The 20,064-nt window shown below is 39.9% G+C and overlaps 1 protein-coding gene across 1 annotated transcript; it reads left to right on the forward strand.

The window, feature by feature from the left end:
* The first annotated feature begins 1,744 nt into the window (after positions 1–1,744).
* KIAA0408 (KIAA0408 ortholog) lies at positions 1,745–19,326 on the forward strand. The gene is made up of 7 exons (XM_077299979.1): positions 1,745–1,908; positions 4,231–4,385; positions 8,195–8,445; positions 11,111–11,422; positions 12,362–12,441; positions 12,927–14,262; positions 16,939–19,326. The coding sequence occupies exons 3-7, from the start codon at positions 8,308–8,310 to the stop codon at positions 17,074–17,076; spliced, it is 2,004 nt and encodes a 667-aa protein (XP_077156094.1). The 5' UTR covers positions 1,745–1,908; positions 4,231–4,385; positions 8,195–8,307; the 3' UTR covers positions 17,077–19,326.
* The last annotated feature ends 738 nt before the right edge of the window (positions 19,327–20,064 follow it).

Consider the following 20,064-nt stretch of genomic DNA (forward strand, 5'->3'; position numbering starts at 1 on the left):
TTTGGGGCCAGGGACCTCCAGTAGATTAGTAACTGCAGAGTGAATGCCCTGTGGGTGGCATAAGGACCCAGAAATTACAGATCGTGCAAAACACAGCTGCTAAGGTCCTCACAGGTACACCTTGGAGGGCCCAAATCCAACCTGTGCTGAGGCAGCTGCATTGGTTGCCAGTTGTAGCCTTGATCAGATTAACCTTTAAGGCCATCCATGGCTTGCGCACAGCCAGTCTGACCCAGGCCAGAGCCTTTTTGTTCCTGGCCCCAACCTTGAGGAATGAGCTCCCAGAAGAGCTGAGGGCCCTGACGGAACTATCTAAGTTCCACAGGGCCTGCAAAACCGAGGTCTTCCACCAGGTCTTTGGTTGAGGCCGGGGTCAGGAACAACTGGGCCCCCTCCTCTGGCCAATGCTGGATCATCATGTGATCCCCACCCTGTGGTGGTTGGCTGAGAATAGAGGAGGAATGGGGACTATGCTGCTTGCTTGTCTTTTATCTTTATTATAAGGGGTTTTGATAGGTTTTATTGTTTTTTTAACTGTTTTTATTTAACCTGACATGAGTCTATGGAATGTGGTGGGATAGAAATTGAATGAATGAATGAATGAATGAATGAATGAATGAATGAATGAATGAATGAATGAATGAAAAGACAAATTAGTAGCAAGAAAGACTGCTGAAAGACTTCTACCATATGGCAATGAAATCTCTAGCCAAAGTCTGGTGTTCACTTGAATGTTTGTTCTAGAATATGCCCCTGAATATTCTATAATGCTCAAGGATTCCCTATAAGATACCTCATTTTCTTGAGCAACCATACCTGAATGATGTACAGAGAGGAATTTTACAGCCACAAAATGCCTCTTATTTTGCTGCTGAAGACACTATCATAAAAAGCTCTCTTATCTGAAAATTGCAGTTGCAATGGGACAAAATATATTATCAATCAATGAATAAAATTGTGGTTTGTGACTTTAAATCAGCACCATAAATTATGCTGATGTAGTAGACTGCAGGCAACCAATGGAAGCTCTGGAACATTATTCCTATGTGCTCTAAGTGACCCCTGCCACCCATCATTAGGTGGAGTCCCTGCATTCCATACCAGCTGCAGCTGTTGAAGAGTTTTCAGTGGCAGCTGTGCACAGAGTCCATTACATGGTCTAGCACCATGACCTCCATTTAATGAAGAAGTAGACAGACTTTTTGCCTGGTGGAATTTATGATATGGCATATATATCTAGTGTAGTATGATGCTGCTCTGTATAAAGAAGCCTTGTTTAAGCACAGCTCAGTGGGTTTTGTTTTTTAAAGACTAACTTATTCTTTGCATGAATAAGAAAGAAGATTGCTGCAAAAATGTTATTCAAAATAGAACTGAGGATTCAAAAGAACAGACATCAGTTTGGAGCTCTGAACACTGTGCATATATGACCCAGTAAAAGAATAATTCTTTAGAAACAGACAACTGCCTTTTCAAAAAAAATCTAAAAGTGGCTATTGTCATAGCAGTAATATTTACACAGGCTGTTTTGGCAAGGTTTAAATCCTGGGCTCCACTATAAAACCTAAAAATGTCTTGGACATGAAGTTGTTTACACAAAATATGAGAAGATATAAAGTTACAGGGCTGGGGATTGGAAGAGGCTTTGAAACCGTCCTCTGTGTGCTGACGTCACATAGAAACCAGCTGCTGGGATGATGCTAAACGGAACTGTTTTTCAGTTTGCAAAAAGTTGCCAGGCTGATCTCGTGGACTTCTAAGGGCTGCCCTGGTTGAGAAACTGAGCACTCTCATCTCTTTTAAGGATTGGTATTTTCACAACTGGAAACCCTTTCCCAACCTCACTGCTTTCACTGCTAGTTACATGTGGACTGAAATCATTCTGAAAGGATTTTTCCTCTATAAAAGGTAAGCTTATCTTTTTTTTAAAAAACCCTTTAAACTGTTGTTTGTACCTTATTTAAAGACAAAAACATGTCCACAACTATATGAGCTAGAAATGGTGCCCAAACCATTTCACTGAATCCCTCCCCCCCCCCCATTGGAATGCTGCTCAGTGATCACCTGAACAACAAAGAGAGATTACTTAAGGACAGGGAGATTCGTACAGTAAATGAAAGAGACAGACAGCCCTTTAATTTTCCCAACAAGGAGACACTCGGGAAATTTGTACAAACAATACAGAAGCTGGCAGTTGTGAAAGAGTCAACACTCACCATTTTGTTAAGTGTGCATGGTTATACTCTGGCACTGCTGAATGACTGTGCTGCTTGAAAACCAGGGAGGGCTCTGCCTGCTTTTGTTCACCCCTCTTAAAACAGAATGCCACCTTGGCATATGCTTTGGCATGTTATTTTTAGAATCTGCCTTCCATACTGTAGAAGATTTTTATTAGGATAAAGGGAATCATAATGTGAGAGACCTTGTACAAAATTTTGAAATGATAGAATTCCATTTGTTTTGAAGAAGTGAGAGTGACATATATACAATTGATTCAGAAAACATTGATCATTTGCCTAAAGCTCTATTGAGTTTCTGACCTTGGCTAGGACATATTGAAAAGTGTCAGTACAGTGAAAGACATCCAGCTGATCCCCCAATGGAGACAAAAAACTGCCTTGCTATGAATAATAGTTATATATTTGTAAAAAAAAAAAAAAAAGTAAAATAAAAGGATTGCAGAAGTAACTTTTAAAATTATGGCTGTCAAAGTCCTTCCTTCCTTCCTTCCTTCCTTCCTTCCTTCCTTCCTTCCTTCCTTCCTTCCTTCCTTCCTTCCTTCTCCATAAGCTGCATGTGTAGAAAATAGTCTAAGTAGAGAAAGAAGCCAGAGATAAAGATAGGAGCTACAATTCACTCAGGAATTTATCCACCATAATACCAGTTGGTATTGGAGATAGAATTAAACACTGACCCAGTTCTCTATGGAAATATCATGATTGGCCTACTATCAATTTATAAGAAAATTCATAAGCAACAACATGAATAAACCAAGGTTCAGAGGGGGGAATGTGCCTCTGCAGAGGATGTTGCTAGGTGATGCCATCTGGATATATTTCTTCAAATTGCATCATTATCCTGCAGGCATTTCTGGGCATAGTATGTGTTGTTCAAACCTGTTAGTACTGAAATTGCCAAGTGCTTTGCAGTCTTGATTAGGATTACATTCAAAACAGCCTTGTTGCTGGGGTGGTGAGAGGTCACCTTTCTTCCCATATTGTAGAGGAGAAGCCAAGCTCACAACCTGACATCTTAGACTTGTACCCAGGTTTCTGGGTCCAAGCATGTTCTTTGTCTACTACTAGACCATACTAATGCTGTGCTTGGAGGGCACTATGCTGTCCCTGACTTGAGGTAATTGTTAGGAGAGTTTGGGTCAAGAAGAGCCTGTCATAGTTATGTGATTCTCAACTCCCTCCTAGCCATTTGATTCTACATTACATGTCATGTAAATATTCCTGCTAAGCTCTTCCAGAGCTTGATTGCATTTGGATTATCTCCAGTGTGGTTTCTGAAATGAAGTTTAGTCAGAAACAGATCACACATTACAAAGATTGATTTAAATAAACAAGTAATCATTTTTGAAGTTCAGTGTTTCTCTTTGTTTTACAAACTAAACTGTTTTGTAAGAGTATGACTGTGAGAGAGCAATAGGGGAATGTTTGAATGGTTTTGCTACAGTATTTCCATATGTGATCCTGCTCATCAAATGAAGACATTAAACAAGTTTTTTTTACCTTTCCCAATTGTATCCCTTTGCCCAGAGATTCCCAAGGTGAATAATCTTTATACGATGAATGAAGAGGAATTCTTCTGTACAATTCCTTTTGACGTCTGTTTTGAGTTAATCTACTGAAAAAAGACAATGTAACAACTCTTCCAAAAGCAAATTCATTCGTTGTTCATAGTTATACACTTCTAAAACTTTTAAGCAATTGCAAATGTTTTTCTTAATTTTAATAACATTAGTCTAAAAGAGAACATTTCGTGCAGTTGTTTTGGAAAAACATTCTTTGTGATCCCTGGCACAGAATGGAAACTTTGGCTCTAGAAAAGGTGAAAGCTTCATACGCCAACTGCTTACTCCATGAAGCCAAGACCTTTGCTTAAACAATCAGTTTTGCCTAGCTTTTTTCTTCTTCTTTTTTTGAGAATCTTGTGTTATCTTTTTAGAGCTCTGCTGTTAACAGTAATCTTGGTTTGTTATAAAGCAGTCCTGAATTTTTCCAGGCAGGTATTACCAGAAGAAAATTTGCTAGTTCTGAAGTCAATTGGAAAGCAGTGGAAACAAAGCTGAAAGTGGGGAAAAGAAGCTGGCTTCAGAGTCCAATGACAGGTCTGGATGAGAGCAGGAAAGATAAAGGACTAAATGCTGCATTGCACAGGTAAGCCAAAGAATGGCATTCATGTGATTATGATAAAGAGTGACAAGGAAATTCAAAACTTCATCCCCTCTTAGGCCCCAAGCTAAATGCCAATGAAGGCAGTAACAACACTGGCCTCAGCATCAACTTTTAGCAGAATCCATTTGTACTAGAGGGAGCTTCATTTGGTATGAACCTACACTTGTTGACAAAGAATCTGACTTGGAACCAAACTACACATTACCTCTGACATTATTGTCACAGGTATTGTGTAGTTAGGCCCTGGGGAGGTTGTCTGACGGAAATAAACCAGGTAATGGCCAAGATGTAGTCATGGCAGAGGCTCACTGAAATCGTAATCTATGAACATTTGGAGAGTCACAGTTTGGTTACCTATGGGGTCACCATAAATCAGCTGGGATGAGAGCAACAAACAACAAATTTAACACATCCATTTTGTCTGGTGTGTTTATTTTGAGGTATGAGAGCAATACAGACCACCGTCTACTAGTATATCATTAGCCAGTTTGCAATGGGATAACTAATACCTGCTCCTACTTGGGATTTTTGTGACTAAACAGATCCAGTAAAGCAGTTTATTGGACTAAACAGATCCAGTAAAGCAGTTCTTAATCTCATGTTCTTAGGCTAATATGCATATTAAAGTTCACTCAACATAAATTATTTATTTGGTCACTGTTAAAGAATTCTGAATATGCATGTACTTTTGATTCATATATTTAAAACACATTGACAGACCACAGATACTCTAGTAAGAAAAAATGCAGAGCATGAAACAGTGAAGTCAGACCACTACTTCTGTGAAGCAAGATGTGTTTGTGTGTATGTATCTATATATATTTATTGGCAAAGAGGATGGAGTTGATGGAAGGATCAACTATGTGAGTGTAAAATAGCATTCCCTTCCATTTTTCAGTGAGTAATGGACATTTTAAGGAGAATTTAAAGGCATGTAATGTTTACTTTCTTGTAAAACAAACTTATTTTATGATATTAAAGACATAAAATGAATCACTCATAACTTTGTTAGCAAATAGAATTATTAGATTATGATAAATGAATAACTTTGTTTTGTTCAAACAAAAATTGCCAATATACTCACTATTAAAGTGATTAATATTGTTATACCAATACTGTACACAATAACTATTCTATTATCACTGTATACACAATGTAAAATTTAAATTTAATACTGCTCCAATATTGCGCAAAAGGTTGACACATATTAATAAAATGTTGTTTTGTTAATGTTTTGCCTTGCAGGGGGATATTGAACGCCTAATGAGGACACTGGCAACCATAATTTGGCGTAACATATTTGGCCACAGCCTTTATTCAACATTGAGTGTGGCAAGCATGGGAAGAGAAATTTGCCCTCTTGTGGTCCATGACCACAAGGCAGCCCATCACAGCCTGCCCCTCAACAGGTTGCATTGGCTATCCAGCCCATAATCCTGGACATAATGGCAGGCTGAAAAAGGGGGGGAGGCAACATGGAGTGACCCCTCCGGGTGTCAGCCTCTGTTGCCTCCCGGAAATGCAAGCCTTCAACCCGGCTCTGCATCCACACAGCCCCTTAAGGGGCCCCCCAAATCTAGGGGAGGCCAGCGTGCAAGCTTGGCCGCCCCAAAATTGATCCTTCCCATGCTACACTTCCGCCATCCAATATTGCGCAAAAGGTTTACACATATTAATAAAAGGTTCTTGTGTTAATATTTTCTTCTGCCAAATGCTGTCACCTTATTCAGAAGGATAATTAACCAAACTTTATGCAGCCATAAATCAACTTGTGAGAAAGATTTCTTTGTCAAGTTCTGGGCTACAAATATTCTGGCTCTCACTGAATCTTATCTGTACTTCCAGAGAGAAATATCCCAATTATTGAATTGCATGGAAGCTTATAATCTAATATATTTTTCATGACTTTGAAAATATTGTAATAAAAGGCTTGATTTGGGGGTATAGCCATCAAATATGGAATAATGTACCTCTTTAATTACATCTTCAACACAATGAAGTTGATAATTTTGAATACTTTTGATATGGTATAGTACCATTTGTATATCATTTTGATTCCAGTCTTTCTAGTGCCTAAGTTTCCTAATTTTCATATGCAATTTAAGTCAAGAATCATCTGTGATATTGGGAACCTGCAGGGAACCTGCATCATTTTGCAGGGGTTACTTCATTTTCCCCTGTATCCATTTACCCATCCCTTTTGCCTCTTTTTTTGGCTTCTGGTAGCCCCATATCCTCTCCTCTTTCCCTCTTTCCCTCTTACCAACCAACATTTCTTTTATCTACTGCTCCCAGGCTTCAGCTTTGTTTATTATTTAAAAATGATGCTCTAATCAGAGCCAAGTGTGATTACAGTAGTGCACTAAAAACAGTTCCACATTTGAAAACTGGCTTCTGTTGGTCTAAAATACAGCAGCCAAGATATTGTCAGGGGTTGATTGCAGGATTGTATGACCCCTGTGCTGAAAAATCTGCACTGCTTTTACTTTTTAATGGTCTACTTCTGTTCCATGGATTGTTTTTATACTTTGTATGTGCCCAATAGCTTGTTTTTAATGGCTTGGGTTATGTTGTGACCTTGCTTTAATTGTAAACTGCCTCAAATTGGATTCTGAGGTAGCACAGTGATATCCTAAATAAATTTATTTAATTTACGCCACTTTCTTCCCCAATGGGGCCAAGTGGAGTTGTGTGGCATCAAAGTCATAATGTAGCCATCACTACACCTGTGTGTGTTATGTGAACTGCTTGTTAGCTAGCTGCCTAGTGGTTGCTGCTGGGACTGGCCCTGCTGAGTCCTTCCTTCAGAATAGGAGGCAAGGAAGCAGTGGTGGACTAGGAGGCCACAATAACCCAGGAAAGAGCTCTCCTCCCCTCTTCCTTTTGCTGGCAGAAGCCAGGATTTGAAGGTGGGACATCCTATGGTTGTCTAGAAACATTCCATTGACATTTACCTTAAAGGTATAGGTGATGGTTCTGTAATTTGCGGTGTTAACCATCCAGTGCTTGTTTTTTAGATTTCAGGTTTGTCTGTAAACTTGGAGCTTTTTTATGTTTGTAGAAAGATTTGCCTTGTCTATCCATGACTGCAGTTTCTGAGTCTATGTATCCACAGATGGTGCCATGTTGTGAATTAGATATATTCATGAAAGACTAGTCAATTATAATGCATTCCCAACTCAGAAGAGTATAACTTGCCTTAATATATCTCTCTTTTGGTAGTTTTTAAATATATTTTTATTTTAAAAGTAATTTAAATATAATAATTGCAATATTACAAAAGAAAATGGGAAATAAGCCAATTGCTGTTAAATTCTTAAAAACCAAAAATTTAATCATTCAACTTTGTTTATCAGTATATGGATACTTGTATGGAAATTATTGTATTCCAATGCAATATATATTTTAGTTGTTTACAAAATTAATTATAGCTGTAATTTCCAATATGTATCAATAGTAGTCCATTGACTATCATTACATTTCCTCTTGCTTCATCATTAGTCCACGAATAATTTTCATCATGCTTCCATCTTTGTGCCATATTATAACACAAGGTTCTTAGTAGTTGCCATGTTTGTTGAGATTGTAAGACCTAACATACAAATCCATTTTTCCATACAATTTTCAAGTTGTCATTTTCTCCTATAGAATCATTTTCTTTAATTAAAAAAAATACTCTGAAATATAAATTGATGTTTTCTGTTGCAACCCACCTTCTATGCAAATGAAGCTGTTTAGCAGTTTCTCATATTTCATTTTGTTGTTATTTTCTTTTTTCGTTATTTCTATAGCTGGAGCCAAAGGCAACTAGTAAGACTTGTTCCAACTTAATAATCCCCACATTCCAGGAAATTTAGAAAGTAAAAGAGGAGCAGAGATATTTTTTAATTGAACCACTATAGCTATGGACCTGCGGGCACAACTGGAGACCACAACTGAACGGAACTGGAATAAAGAGAAAATGGAATTATTGGAGCGTTTTGACAATGAAAGGAAGGAGTGGGAATGTCAATGGAAGGTCATGCAGAAGAAAATAGAAGAGGTATTCTGGCTTATTTTGGGTGTCAACAATGATATGGAATCTTGCTATACAAATTTAAGCAAAAATCAAAGACTGCAAGAAAACCATAGTTTTTGCATAGGGACTAAAGAGAGTTCCACTGGAGAAAATGGCTGCTTTGGAAGGTATCCTACTCCTGGTTCTAACCCCAGAGTCTCCAGGTATTTCCCAATCCAGAGCTGGCAGCCCTAGTTCAGCACACATCAGAACAAATACCATACTGAGTCATACTATTAATTCATTCAACCTAGCAGTGTGCTGGGAAACCATTCTTTAAGGTCTTTTGCAGGGGTCTCTCTGAACATTAGAACCTGAAATGCTTTAAGATTGGGAGATACAGGGATAGTACTGGGAATTTTCTGTGTGGAAACATATGCTCTGCTCAGAAGTGGTCTTGGTGATTCTGCAGCCTAGTAGATGGCGTCCCAGAACCACCGTGGGGTAACCCATGGCCTTGCCCTCCAAAGGAGGAAGGGAGGAAACAAGAGCTAGCCTAGTCAGATGCCTTCATTTCTCCTATATAGGTGGCTTCAGGGCTTGGCTGGATGGCCAGGTACCTTGACACTATGGAGGCAGCTTCAAGGAATAGACAGCTTTGTGGCTTAGCTGGCTAGCTGTCACCAGCAGCCTGCTGTAGGAGCAATGTTCCCCCAGGGCAGAGTTCAGGCTGGCTCTGCTATTAAGCTTTATCATCTCATTTTGTCTTATTCTTAGAGCGTCCCTAATTGATGGCTCTTCAGTCTTCTTTTAAAGACTTCAAGGAAAGAACATGTCCAGTCTTCTTAGATGACTTGTTCCATTGCTAAAGTTCCTTTATTATATTTGTTAGTATTTGCAATCCCCCTTTTTAAATGTCTACTGTAGTAGTAAATATTTGAACACAACTTCCTCCCTTCTTTCCCCACCAACTTGCTGTCCTTTCCCCACTCAATATTAACTGGCTCCTTAATAAACAAGCAGTATGCATAGAAAAGAGTATTTTGTAAAAATGGAGACGATAACATGAGATGTTCACTGTGAAACATGGTGCTGTTGTCAGTGCTAACGTGTTAACAAAAAGCTGCCCTGGGCTGTTGATGAAATACTCTGTGTGGTTTATTTATACAAAAACTTTTAAAGCTAAAGATGTCTTGAGCACATAGTGCAGCTGAAATCCTCTGCTCATTAGCCTCCCACATTAGTTCTGATACAAATGCTGAGGTATTGTGTTTGTTAACACAGAAAAGAATGTAGCTTGAAGTCTGCAGTACGAGAACTGGCCTGGCGCCACAATTTTGATGACAGTCAGTAGAAAAAGGATTGTAATAAACAACATGCCAGAGCTGAGACATGAATTGAATTTATACCATTTGGTCTTTGCAAGTCCTAGTGCTATTCCACTCAGGGTCAGGTTAAGCATCTGGTGCCCTAATGGTCATTCCCAAAGTGTACTTTGGCAGATGATGTACGGAGTTTGATTCTTGTGGCAATGTTGTATTTGTTTGGTTAGTTCCTCTCATTTATTTGATGGTTTTATATTCAGCATTTTCTCTACGAAGCATGACATAACATATAAAATAAAATCAATAAAGTCACACTTAATCCACTCAATAGATCTGAAGAGCAGGAGGGAAATATTCAAACATCAGTCTCAGGCAATATGTATTCTTACTGTCAAAAGGCTGATGATAAAATAAGATTTTTACCTGCCTTTGAATGGAAGCAAATGTTGAGATCAGGTGAACCTCCTCTGGGAGGGCATGCCATAATACTGGTGACCTGAATTTTAAAAATTGCTCATCATGGCAAATATCAATCTTTAAAAGACGGTATCATGACAAAATTAGAAGAAGAAGAGTTGGTTCTTATATGCCGCTTTTCCCTACCCAAAGGAGGCTCAAAGCGGCTTACAGTTGCCTTCCCATTCCTCTCCCCACAACAGACACCCTGTGGGGTGGGTGAGGCTGAGAGAGAGCTGATATCACTGCCCGGTCAGAACAGTTTTATCAGTGCCGTGGCGAGCCCAAGGTCACCCAGCTGGCTGCATGTGGGGGAGCGCAGAATCGAACCCGGCATGGCAGATTAGAAGTCCGCACTCCTAACCACTACACCAAACTGGTTTAAGAGAATCTTAAAATGTAGGAGAGCTGGTATGAGTGGTGGGGTTGTGGCTTTAGGGAGGGGGTTGTGGCTCAGTGGGAGAACATCTATTCCACATGCAGGAGGTTCCATGTTCAATCCTCGGCAACACATGTAAAAGTGTTAAATATGGATCCAAAAGTGTTTGCTCTGACCATTTGCAGGTACAGCAGAGCTGATAGGCTGGGTATATTTCATTTGAGACCTAGTGTGGTACAGTGTTTAAGTTTCTGGGAAACCCTTCTCAGGCTTGGTCCCAGTTCACTATACTGCACATTCAAAACACAGTCTGCATTTTTGTAACTGCAGTACTTCCTTTGTATCCTGTGAAAAGAATGACCCCATCACTGTTATAATGTGTGACTTGACATCTCTTTCTAAAAATAAGTTTCAGATCTATTGGTCCCCTAGAGATTCCAAACTTAGAAGTCTGGTGACACAAACTCAGAGTGAACATAAATGCATTCCTTTGTTCATCAGCCATGTAAGATCATGTTGTCTAATAGGGGGCTTTTTGTTTCCTTTCTAGCTTTACCAGGAGGTAAAATTAAGGCGTGAGAGCAACATGAATGCCATTGATAATAAAGCCATTCATAGCAAGACACAACAGCAGTTTGTACATTCCCCCACTTCAGAATGGAGTGACACACCAGGACTCAACTGTTGTTCACAAGATAAAGAAAGTTTGCTCACCAAGGCAGAAAAAGAGAGCAAGGACACAAGGAACAAGAGGAAAAATCATGTTTTTGTGAAGGATAATCTGTCCTTTGAGAATTACAAGGAAGTTGGCGATTGCCCAGGCTTGAAAACAACTAAGAATTACACTCAGGATCTCAATATTGTGAGTAAATTGGAAATGAGAGTTCCACTGAGGCTGAACAAGAGTTCCACTCTTGGCTGCAACCTGTAACATGTCAACATATTTGTATAAATGGCTATTTATTGATTCAAATGGGTAGCCGTGTTGGACTGAAGTAGCACAATAAAATCAGAGTCCAGTAATACCTTTAAGACCAACAAAGATTTATTCAAGGCGTGAGCTTTTGAGTGCAAGCACTCTTTCTCTGAGGAAGAGGAAAGTACAGGTACAGGTTCCTCTGAGGAAGAGTGCTTGCACTCAAAAGCTCACACCTTGAATAAATCTTTATTGGTCTTAAAGGTGCTACAGGACTCTGATATATTGTCTATTTATTGGTTGGTCTTAATAGAAGCAACTTCCGTGGGTCTGTTGTGAGTCAGCTGGATGGTAACAAAATCAGGACAGCTTGGCCTGAGCTGAAGTGGTTAAGTGTAAAAACAAAGTAAATATGGAAATTGTCACCGTGCTTTGATTTAAATTCCATGCCAAAATATGGACACACATACACATACACATCAATCAACCAACAGATTTTCCTCTTCCATCATCTATTTGCTGTTATTTTTATCATTCATCATGGTGAATATCATCTTGGTTTCCTACAAATCATAGTTTGTGAATTAGCTGAGGAAACACTGGTTTTCATTAACCCAGATTTACATCGCTTCAAAAGTAATATGAAGCCATGGTTAGCAGCGTGAAGAAAAAGGTGGGTGAATTTTGAAAACTGGAGGAAACAGGGGTGATACATAAACCCTGAAGTGTAAACAATGGCATTTAAGGTACTGTTAGCACAGATGTCTCTGTGATGTGCCCTATTTTCATTCCCTCTGACTTGGAGTATACAGCATTACAGAAGTGTTTATTCTGAAAATGTTACGTACCCATCACACTAAACCAATGCAATTTGCATTTGTAAAGGCTCTTAAAGAACTTGCCAAAGTTAGTGAGGACTTGTGCAGCTATCAAGAGGAAATACGCAAGAAGTCCAACCATAGAAGGTAAAATTGATATATATATCTATATATTTAAACACAAGTACACTGTGGATAGTGAATGAGAAACACTGGGTGAGAGTTGGAGAAATTAAGAACATTCTTTAGTCTTCAGATGATTTTACATGTTACAATATAGAACAATACATATGCTTAACTGAAATTGCATAGGGCTAAAAATTGCATGTTATGTAGGCAATTACATGTGAATAGGAATGGCCTTGCTAATAGATTTACCCAGATCACACTTAGCTCTGGCTGCAAGTGATACACCAGCTGAAACTCCTGTTAGCGCTTGTCCTAAATTAAGACAGCTGAGAATTCTCCTATTTTATAAGTAGCAGTGAAACTGCTCCGTAACACATTCAAGGAACCCTCTTAAACTCTCCCCCTCACCTTAAAAGTTAAAAACTTTCTGATCAGTCTATGCCTTTTAGAGAGAGAAAAATTAAATCTACTTATTAATTAAAATGATTTTCATATGTGTGCAGAAAAAAGCTTCTTCCTTCCATGGAAGAATCTGCAGAAGATGGAACTACACTGATTTCACTGGAGATGAACCGTGTGAGCAACAGTGACCCACAAACTGCTTTAATTGCATTTGAAACCGAAAAACAGAATAACAGGAAGAACTTGATGGGCATCAGCAGGTGTGTGAAGGAGAGTGTTCATGCTTATGTTGAAAAAACAGATTTTTTTCCATGGCAAAAGAATGAAGCTCCTCCTGTGCCTCCAAGAAGCACTTCTCGGCATCTGACAAGCTCTCTTTCTGCAGCTGTCCAAGTTTCTGAGGCATTAGCAAAAGACCCAGGGCACAGAAACCATTGTCAGACTCAGGAATGTCAGAACAGCAACACCTTTATCCATTCATCTGTTTCAAATCTACGTGATGGACCACAAGCAAATGAGTGGAACCCTGTTAGTGGTCATACTGTGGCTACCACAGTGGCCACAGGAAAAAGGGATCTGTCCCCTGAATGCAGACTGTCAGTGGAATTTTGCCATAACACATGGACCTGCAAACCAAGCAAGACTGGGAATTTCACTAAGAATGGCTCTGCCCCACATTCTGTCCAAAAGAGCTCTTCTGATGGAAACATGGTGTCCCCAGAACATCCTGAATCACAAAGTAATGTGTGTTACTCCACTGACTTTTACACTCCTGTGTGTGACACGCTGGGTGATTCTGGATATGGAACTGGAAAGACTCAGAGAAATGAAACCCTGGAAGCAAAGATTGATGAGTTTAACAGAACGGTATTTCATACAGATAAAAGTAAAAAGTGCCCACCAAAGAACCGAATGCCACCAAGACTATTGGCAGATCCTAAATCCAATGGTATACTGAAGGACTGTGTAAAGAACAGGACAGAAGAAAATGAAGATGTTGCAGATGTTTTGGATCCAAGACCCTCTTTGAGAACAAAAGAGAAACTAGTCAATCCCAACAAAAATACCAAAGCAACAGGACAGCAAAAACAAGTAAATGGGCTTCTGAGTAGTTACCAACATATGCTTCATGAGCATGATTGGAGGCCAAGTAATTTGTCTGGTCGTCCACGATCAGCTGATTCAAGGTCAAATTATGGTGTTGTTGAAAAGCTTCTGAAGAACTATGAAAAATCAACTTCTTTGTGTAATTCAAAGTTTCACAAAGAGAAGTGGGTACAGTCAAACTCCACATTTGCTGGTGGCCACTGTGAAACTGTGGGTCATTATTTTGAAATGCTCCAGACAGACCTAGGAAAGCAGGAGCTGCAGAATAATTCAGCTAGGCATGTTGGACTTCACACCCGACAAGGCAGAGAGAAGCAGAAATTTCCTGAGGTAAGATTTTAAAATCAGATGAGAAGCAGTATGTACTCTTGGGCTAACTTAATCTCAGGATGTTTCAGTGAGGATAAAATGGAGAAGGTGAGAATTTTCTAAAGCCAATTTAGGAAAACAGTAGGAACAAATTAGGGGAATAAATGGAGAAACAGTTATTGAATAGTTTAAGACAGGGGTAGTCAACCTGTGGTCCTCCAGGGTTTGCTGGCAGGGGCTCATGGGAATTGTAGTCCATGGACATCTGGAGGACCACAGGTTGACTACCCCTGGTGTAAGATACTGCTTTTCAAATTGTGGGACAGGGCTTAAACGTTTGTTGTGACTTTCTCACAGATTTGATTGTAAGGTCAGGAAAGAAGAAAGGGGACAGAGAGAGCTTGGAAAGGACTCAATAGAAACATAAACTTGTTCAATGGTAACTGATGTGAGATTCCTGAGTTTTATGTTGTTGGAAGGGAGAAGTTGTGTAGAGTTATTTTGCAGGAGGGTCCCAAAGACTACTGGAGATTTAGAAGTAGGTCCAAAAAGTGCACCTGGTTTGCATGATGGAAACATGGGTAAAAGAGGGTGAAACTGTCACCCTCAAGGAGCATGCTGTCCCAGGATTCTTTGTCCTATATCAGTCATGGACTGCAGGATGGGACAAAAGCATCTGACTGCTGTACCATCCACCAAATTCACCAGCAGATATCCTGTTGAGCCTTCTAGAGGTAGTGGATCTAGTGGACTCTGTGGTACTCCAGGCTTATTGTTTTGGGGAACTTCAGTGTCCATGTGGAGAAACCAGTCTCTGGATTGAGCCTGGTGGCATCCATGGCCATACTAGGGCTCTCACAATGTTTTGCCAGTCTCACCCATCAAGCTGACCAAACTCAGGACTTAATATTTGGTACAGGGAGAGAGGTCGATCTGGTATCAGTAAATGCCTAACCACTATGCCCTGAGGGCCTGTGAATTCCCCACCCATCCCCCAGAGGTCGTGGCCAGATTTTTACCTGTATGCAAAGACTTATAGATCCAGAAGGATTCCTGAATGCTCTGTAGAACCTGAAGCCTCCCAACAACTCATTAGATGGGATGGGCAATGACTGGCACAGTTGGATGTTAGCCACCATTAATGAGATTGCTCCCCGATGCCCTTTCCCCACCCATTCTAAGTCAGCCTCCAGGTATACAGAGGGGCTGCATGCAAAGAAACAGGTCTTTGACCACCCTGCACAAAGGGCACCCAAACAGTACTCACTTTGAAATCAGCTGCAAAGCTTTCATGAGTTATTTTGTGGATAAAATCTCCTCATTCTGTCATGACCGTCCCCTGGCAGTCACAAGGTTCTGCATAGTGCAATTATTTCCCATAACATCTTTATGTGCCCTCTCACCCAGCTAGTCCAGGGTTGCCACCAGTATGCAGATGACACCCAGCTCTATCTCCTGATAGAAGATTGGCTAGATGCTCATCTTACTTCATTGGTCCAGTGCCTGGAGGCAGTGATGGACTGGCTTAGAATCATAGAATCATAGAGTTGGAAGGGGCCATACAGGCCATCTAGTCCAACCCCCTGCTCAACGCAGGATCAGCATCCTAAAGCATCCAAGAAAAGTGTGTATCCAACCTTTGCTTGAAGACTGCCAGTGAGGGGGAGCTCACCACCTCCTTAGGCAGCCTATTCCACTGCTGAACTACTCTGACTGTGAAATTTTTTCCCCTGATATCTAGCCTATATCGTTGTACTTGTAGTTTAAACCCATTACTGCATGTCCTTTCCTCTGCAGCCAACAGAAACAGCATCCTGCCCTCCTCCAAATGACAACCTTTCAAATACTTAAAGAGGGCTATCATGTCCCCTCTCAATCTTCTTTTCTCGAGGCTGAACATTCCCAAGTCCCTCAACCTATCTTCATAGGGCTTTGTCTCTTGGCCCCAGATCATCCTCTTTTCTTGTTACAGTGGGCTTCCCTGGCCAATCTTTGCTCACTCTCAGCTTTGGCCTTTCTGATGATTGAATCAGGAGTGGTAGATTGCAGGAAGAGATCTGAGGTCTACTCAACCTTTTGCTGTTTATCAGGATGAGATTGAAAATGACAGAATTTGAAATTTAATTAATTTCAGGTATTCAGCAAATCTCATTGATTTAAGCAGACCAGAATCTAAAAGAGAGGATAGTCCATCAATTTTTAACTGCCAGGGAGGGCTGAATCAGTTTTTTTAAAGATCTGTATATCATCATTTGATCAATTTGTCACTCAGTTTGCAGTCAGCACAAATGATGTTTGTTTAAACATTTTAAGATTTCATGCTGACAAGAGACTTGAGTAATGGAGCGATCAAAAGAATCACACTCTGCAGCCTGTTTATTGACTCAATCCACCTCAGGCTGTTTGCCACTGGTCATGTGACTCAACTCTGTTTTTTGTTTTTTTTTATAACCGTCTCAAGCATTTTTTGCCTTTCTTTTATGCCATGTAATTCTTGGATACCCATAACAGTTCCTCTACTATTACATCTTTACATTGATATGTAAATGGTAAATAATACATTCCCTGAGCCTTTTAATAAACTGAGGCCACCTGTTGTAAGATTGCCCAGTGTACGTCATAGCATTCTCTAAGCAGTTCATGGTTGGCTCTTTTTTGTCCTATTCTGACTTCTTAATAGTCCTGTTTGTATTGCAGGTATCTCTGCCAGTGAAACAGTCTACTGGGAAAGGTTTCTCTAGGCCAGCACGACCAGCAAACAGACGCTTACCTTCAAGGTGGGCCTCCAGATCACCATCGGCGCCACCTGCTGTGAGAAGGACAGCTCTGAATTAATGCTCTTGGACTTTGTCAAATGGTCTCAAGTGATTTAAGCTCAAGAAGGGATTTGGTACTGTTGTGAAAACTCCATGCCTCATTTGGACCCTATTTCCCATGTTCTTGACCACAACCAGTTCTGTGCAGTCATCTGCTGGTTAATAGTAACCCATTGCTTGACTTGCTTGAGAAATGGTTTTGATTCTTAAATCGTCCTTACAGTCTTCAGTGTTTTTATTGATTAGATAACAGTGTCTTGTATGTATATATATATTTTATAGCTCACAGTAACTTCCTTTGAATGACCTCCACCAATATTCATCTACCCTGTCCACACACACACATACGCATATTATTTAAATAACGTATAGTTCTGTATGTTCTGACTTTTCTCACAAACAGCAGGAAGAAATGCTGTGTGCATGATCATGTGTTTGTAGATGCATGAATTGGAATAGATGGTATACTGGTCTGTATTTAGAAGAGACAGACTCAATACTAGTGTTGACAATGTAATTACAACATGTATGCCTATATACATACATATACCACACACACACTTTGTGGCTTATTTTAAGATACGCAGTCTTAGCAACAATTATATTTTGTATATCTTTACAGGTTTCACAGGACTGATATTTGATATACAAAAACTAACGGATCCTTTTTTTCTAACTATGAGAGCAGCAAACAGGCATTTGCACTACATGTACCAGAGACAGATTAGCTCAATGGACTGGTCCCTCAGCCATGCTTGAAGCTACTTTTTTCCATCTTCACTTGTCTAACTTTCACAATGCTAGATCATCATGGACATCCCCCCCATTAAACGTATTCTGCTATTTATACCTGTATTAGCCTTTTTCAGTGCACAGACATTCCTAAAATTGATAGTCTGTCTTCAAATGCTAGGGTCTGCTGTCTGCTGCAATATAGCTCAGAGACTGAACTTTACTTGCTTTATTTAACTGAAAATATGAATTGTACAGAGAGGACAAAACAAATCCACACAATGCTTTAGAGTGGAACTAAAGATTACAAGAAGAACAGGACTTCTATTACTTTGTGTCCTGACATCATTATACTATTGGGCTCCTAAGTCATTGTAAGCAGCAGCTTACAGGTCAAGTGGGATGGGGGAATGTTTGACATTGTGGTTTCAGGATGTCACATAAAATGAAACTTACAGTTTTAAGAGAATGGGACCACATGACCATTTTGTCTCCATATTTCTTGTAATGTTACTTCAACCCTTAAGCAATGTTATTTTCCCCTTTCCCTAAAAATACTGTGTATTCCAGTGGTATAACTAAATTATACAGAGTTATTATTAGGATTTTCCAGGTGTCAGGACTTGACCTGAATTGTTTGGGCTTGGTTTCCTTCCTATTGTAATCCATAAACCAAAGACAAGGGCTTGTACGTTTGTTTTTGATGGAAGCAGAAGAAATAAGCAACCATTGAAATAGAGGAGTCTGCAGTTGATCTGCTCTCCCTTAATCTGCTACTGGGTTTTGGATGGCCAAGGCAACAGCACACGTTCTGCTCCCATAAATGATTCAAGCAGCTCTCAGTTATGAGGTTTGCTTGCATTCTGGCACAAGCCTGACATACAGTACATAAATATTGCATCAAGATAGGATTGCTGTGGTGCCAGAAATCCTAGACGGATGGCATTAGAAATATGTGTGTGCCATCATCTGTCTCTGTGTTGTTGGCTGTTAGTATGCTATGTGTGTAGCCAGGTTTATTTCCCTTTTCCAACGGTCTAAATGACATGTAGATCCTGCCAGATAGAGAGAGTCCTGAGGAATGTTACCATCCTCTTTCTGAATTGTTATCATCCTTCAAACTGTATTGAGGAGTAAGTGAACAATAATCTACCTGGCTTGCAAGGAACAAAGGGACAATTGGGTTACTACTTATCTGGGCCCATTCTGCTTCAGAACAGATAGCATGTCCACAGGCATTCTAAGCAAGATTTCAATATAGTATTTCAACATACTTACTTAGGAAGCATTTGATAAAGTTGGGAGGTTAGAATTCTGTTGTCTTGTATGGTGCCTGTAACCCTCTTGGGGAAATGGTTGTGTTAATTCAGCTAGTGATTATATTGACCCTGTCTTATCATGAAAAGAGTTAGGGAATAGGTCTGTGTATATAGTGTGTTGATATATACATATATAAAAAATTCTGTGCCACAATAACCCATATTTGTGCCAATGAAAGTTGAATTCTCCAATATGTATAAAATGTGAATTAAGGTAATTTGTATATTGTATTCTGCTTCTGATAGTCATGGAGAAGAACAGAGTGAAACCCCCTGTATCAATCTGTAACCCCCTAATCAGTATTTTATCCAGCATTGCAGCAGTTTTAAGGGCCAGAAACTTAAAAGGCCCCCATGATAGCTAAGACTCACAAGATGTTAAATCCTGCAACCATTCTGCAGTTACCCAGTGCAGTTGCGGAATACCCACAGTTCTGAGCAGAAAATATGTCTAACAGTGTTTATTCTATTATACTTCACTGTCAGATACTATTTGATTACTTAATGAGAAGGTGGCAATGTAACTAAAACAGCTGTAGGCACTCACAGTCTCAGAAACAACAGAACATAAAATCAGCATTATCCATCTGGTCCTCTGGTCTTTTCTATATATCAAACTCTGTGCTCAGAGATCTTTACTGGTACAGGAGTACAGGAAAAAAAATGCCAAAGCAGGGTTTAAAAGCTAACCACTTGCAGATATAATTCAGCCCTCTGTAGTTCCACATAACATAATGATTGAAGGGCCACTTAGATACATGCTCTGCGTGCAGGAGCATTCCAGGCTCAGTCGCTGAATATCAAATAGCAGGATGATGGAAGATTTTTGGCTGGAGCTCTAGAGAGTAGAGTTGCCAACTCCAGGTTGGGAAATGCCTTCAGACTTGGGGGTGGGGGAGGGGGTGGGAAGGGAGCTCAGGGGGAATGTGATGCCAGGGAGTCTTATACTGACAAAC

This window comes from Paroedura picta, chromosome 1, assembly GCF_049243985.1.
Source record: "Paroedura picta isolate Pp20150507F chromosome 1, Ppicta_v3.0, whole genome shotgun sequence".
NCBI classification, from domain to species: Eukaryota; Metazoa; Chordata; class Lepidosauria; order Squamata; family Gekkonidae; genus Paroedura; species Paroedura picta.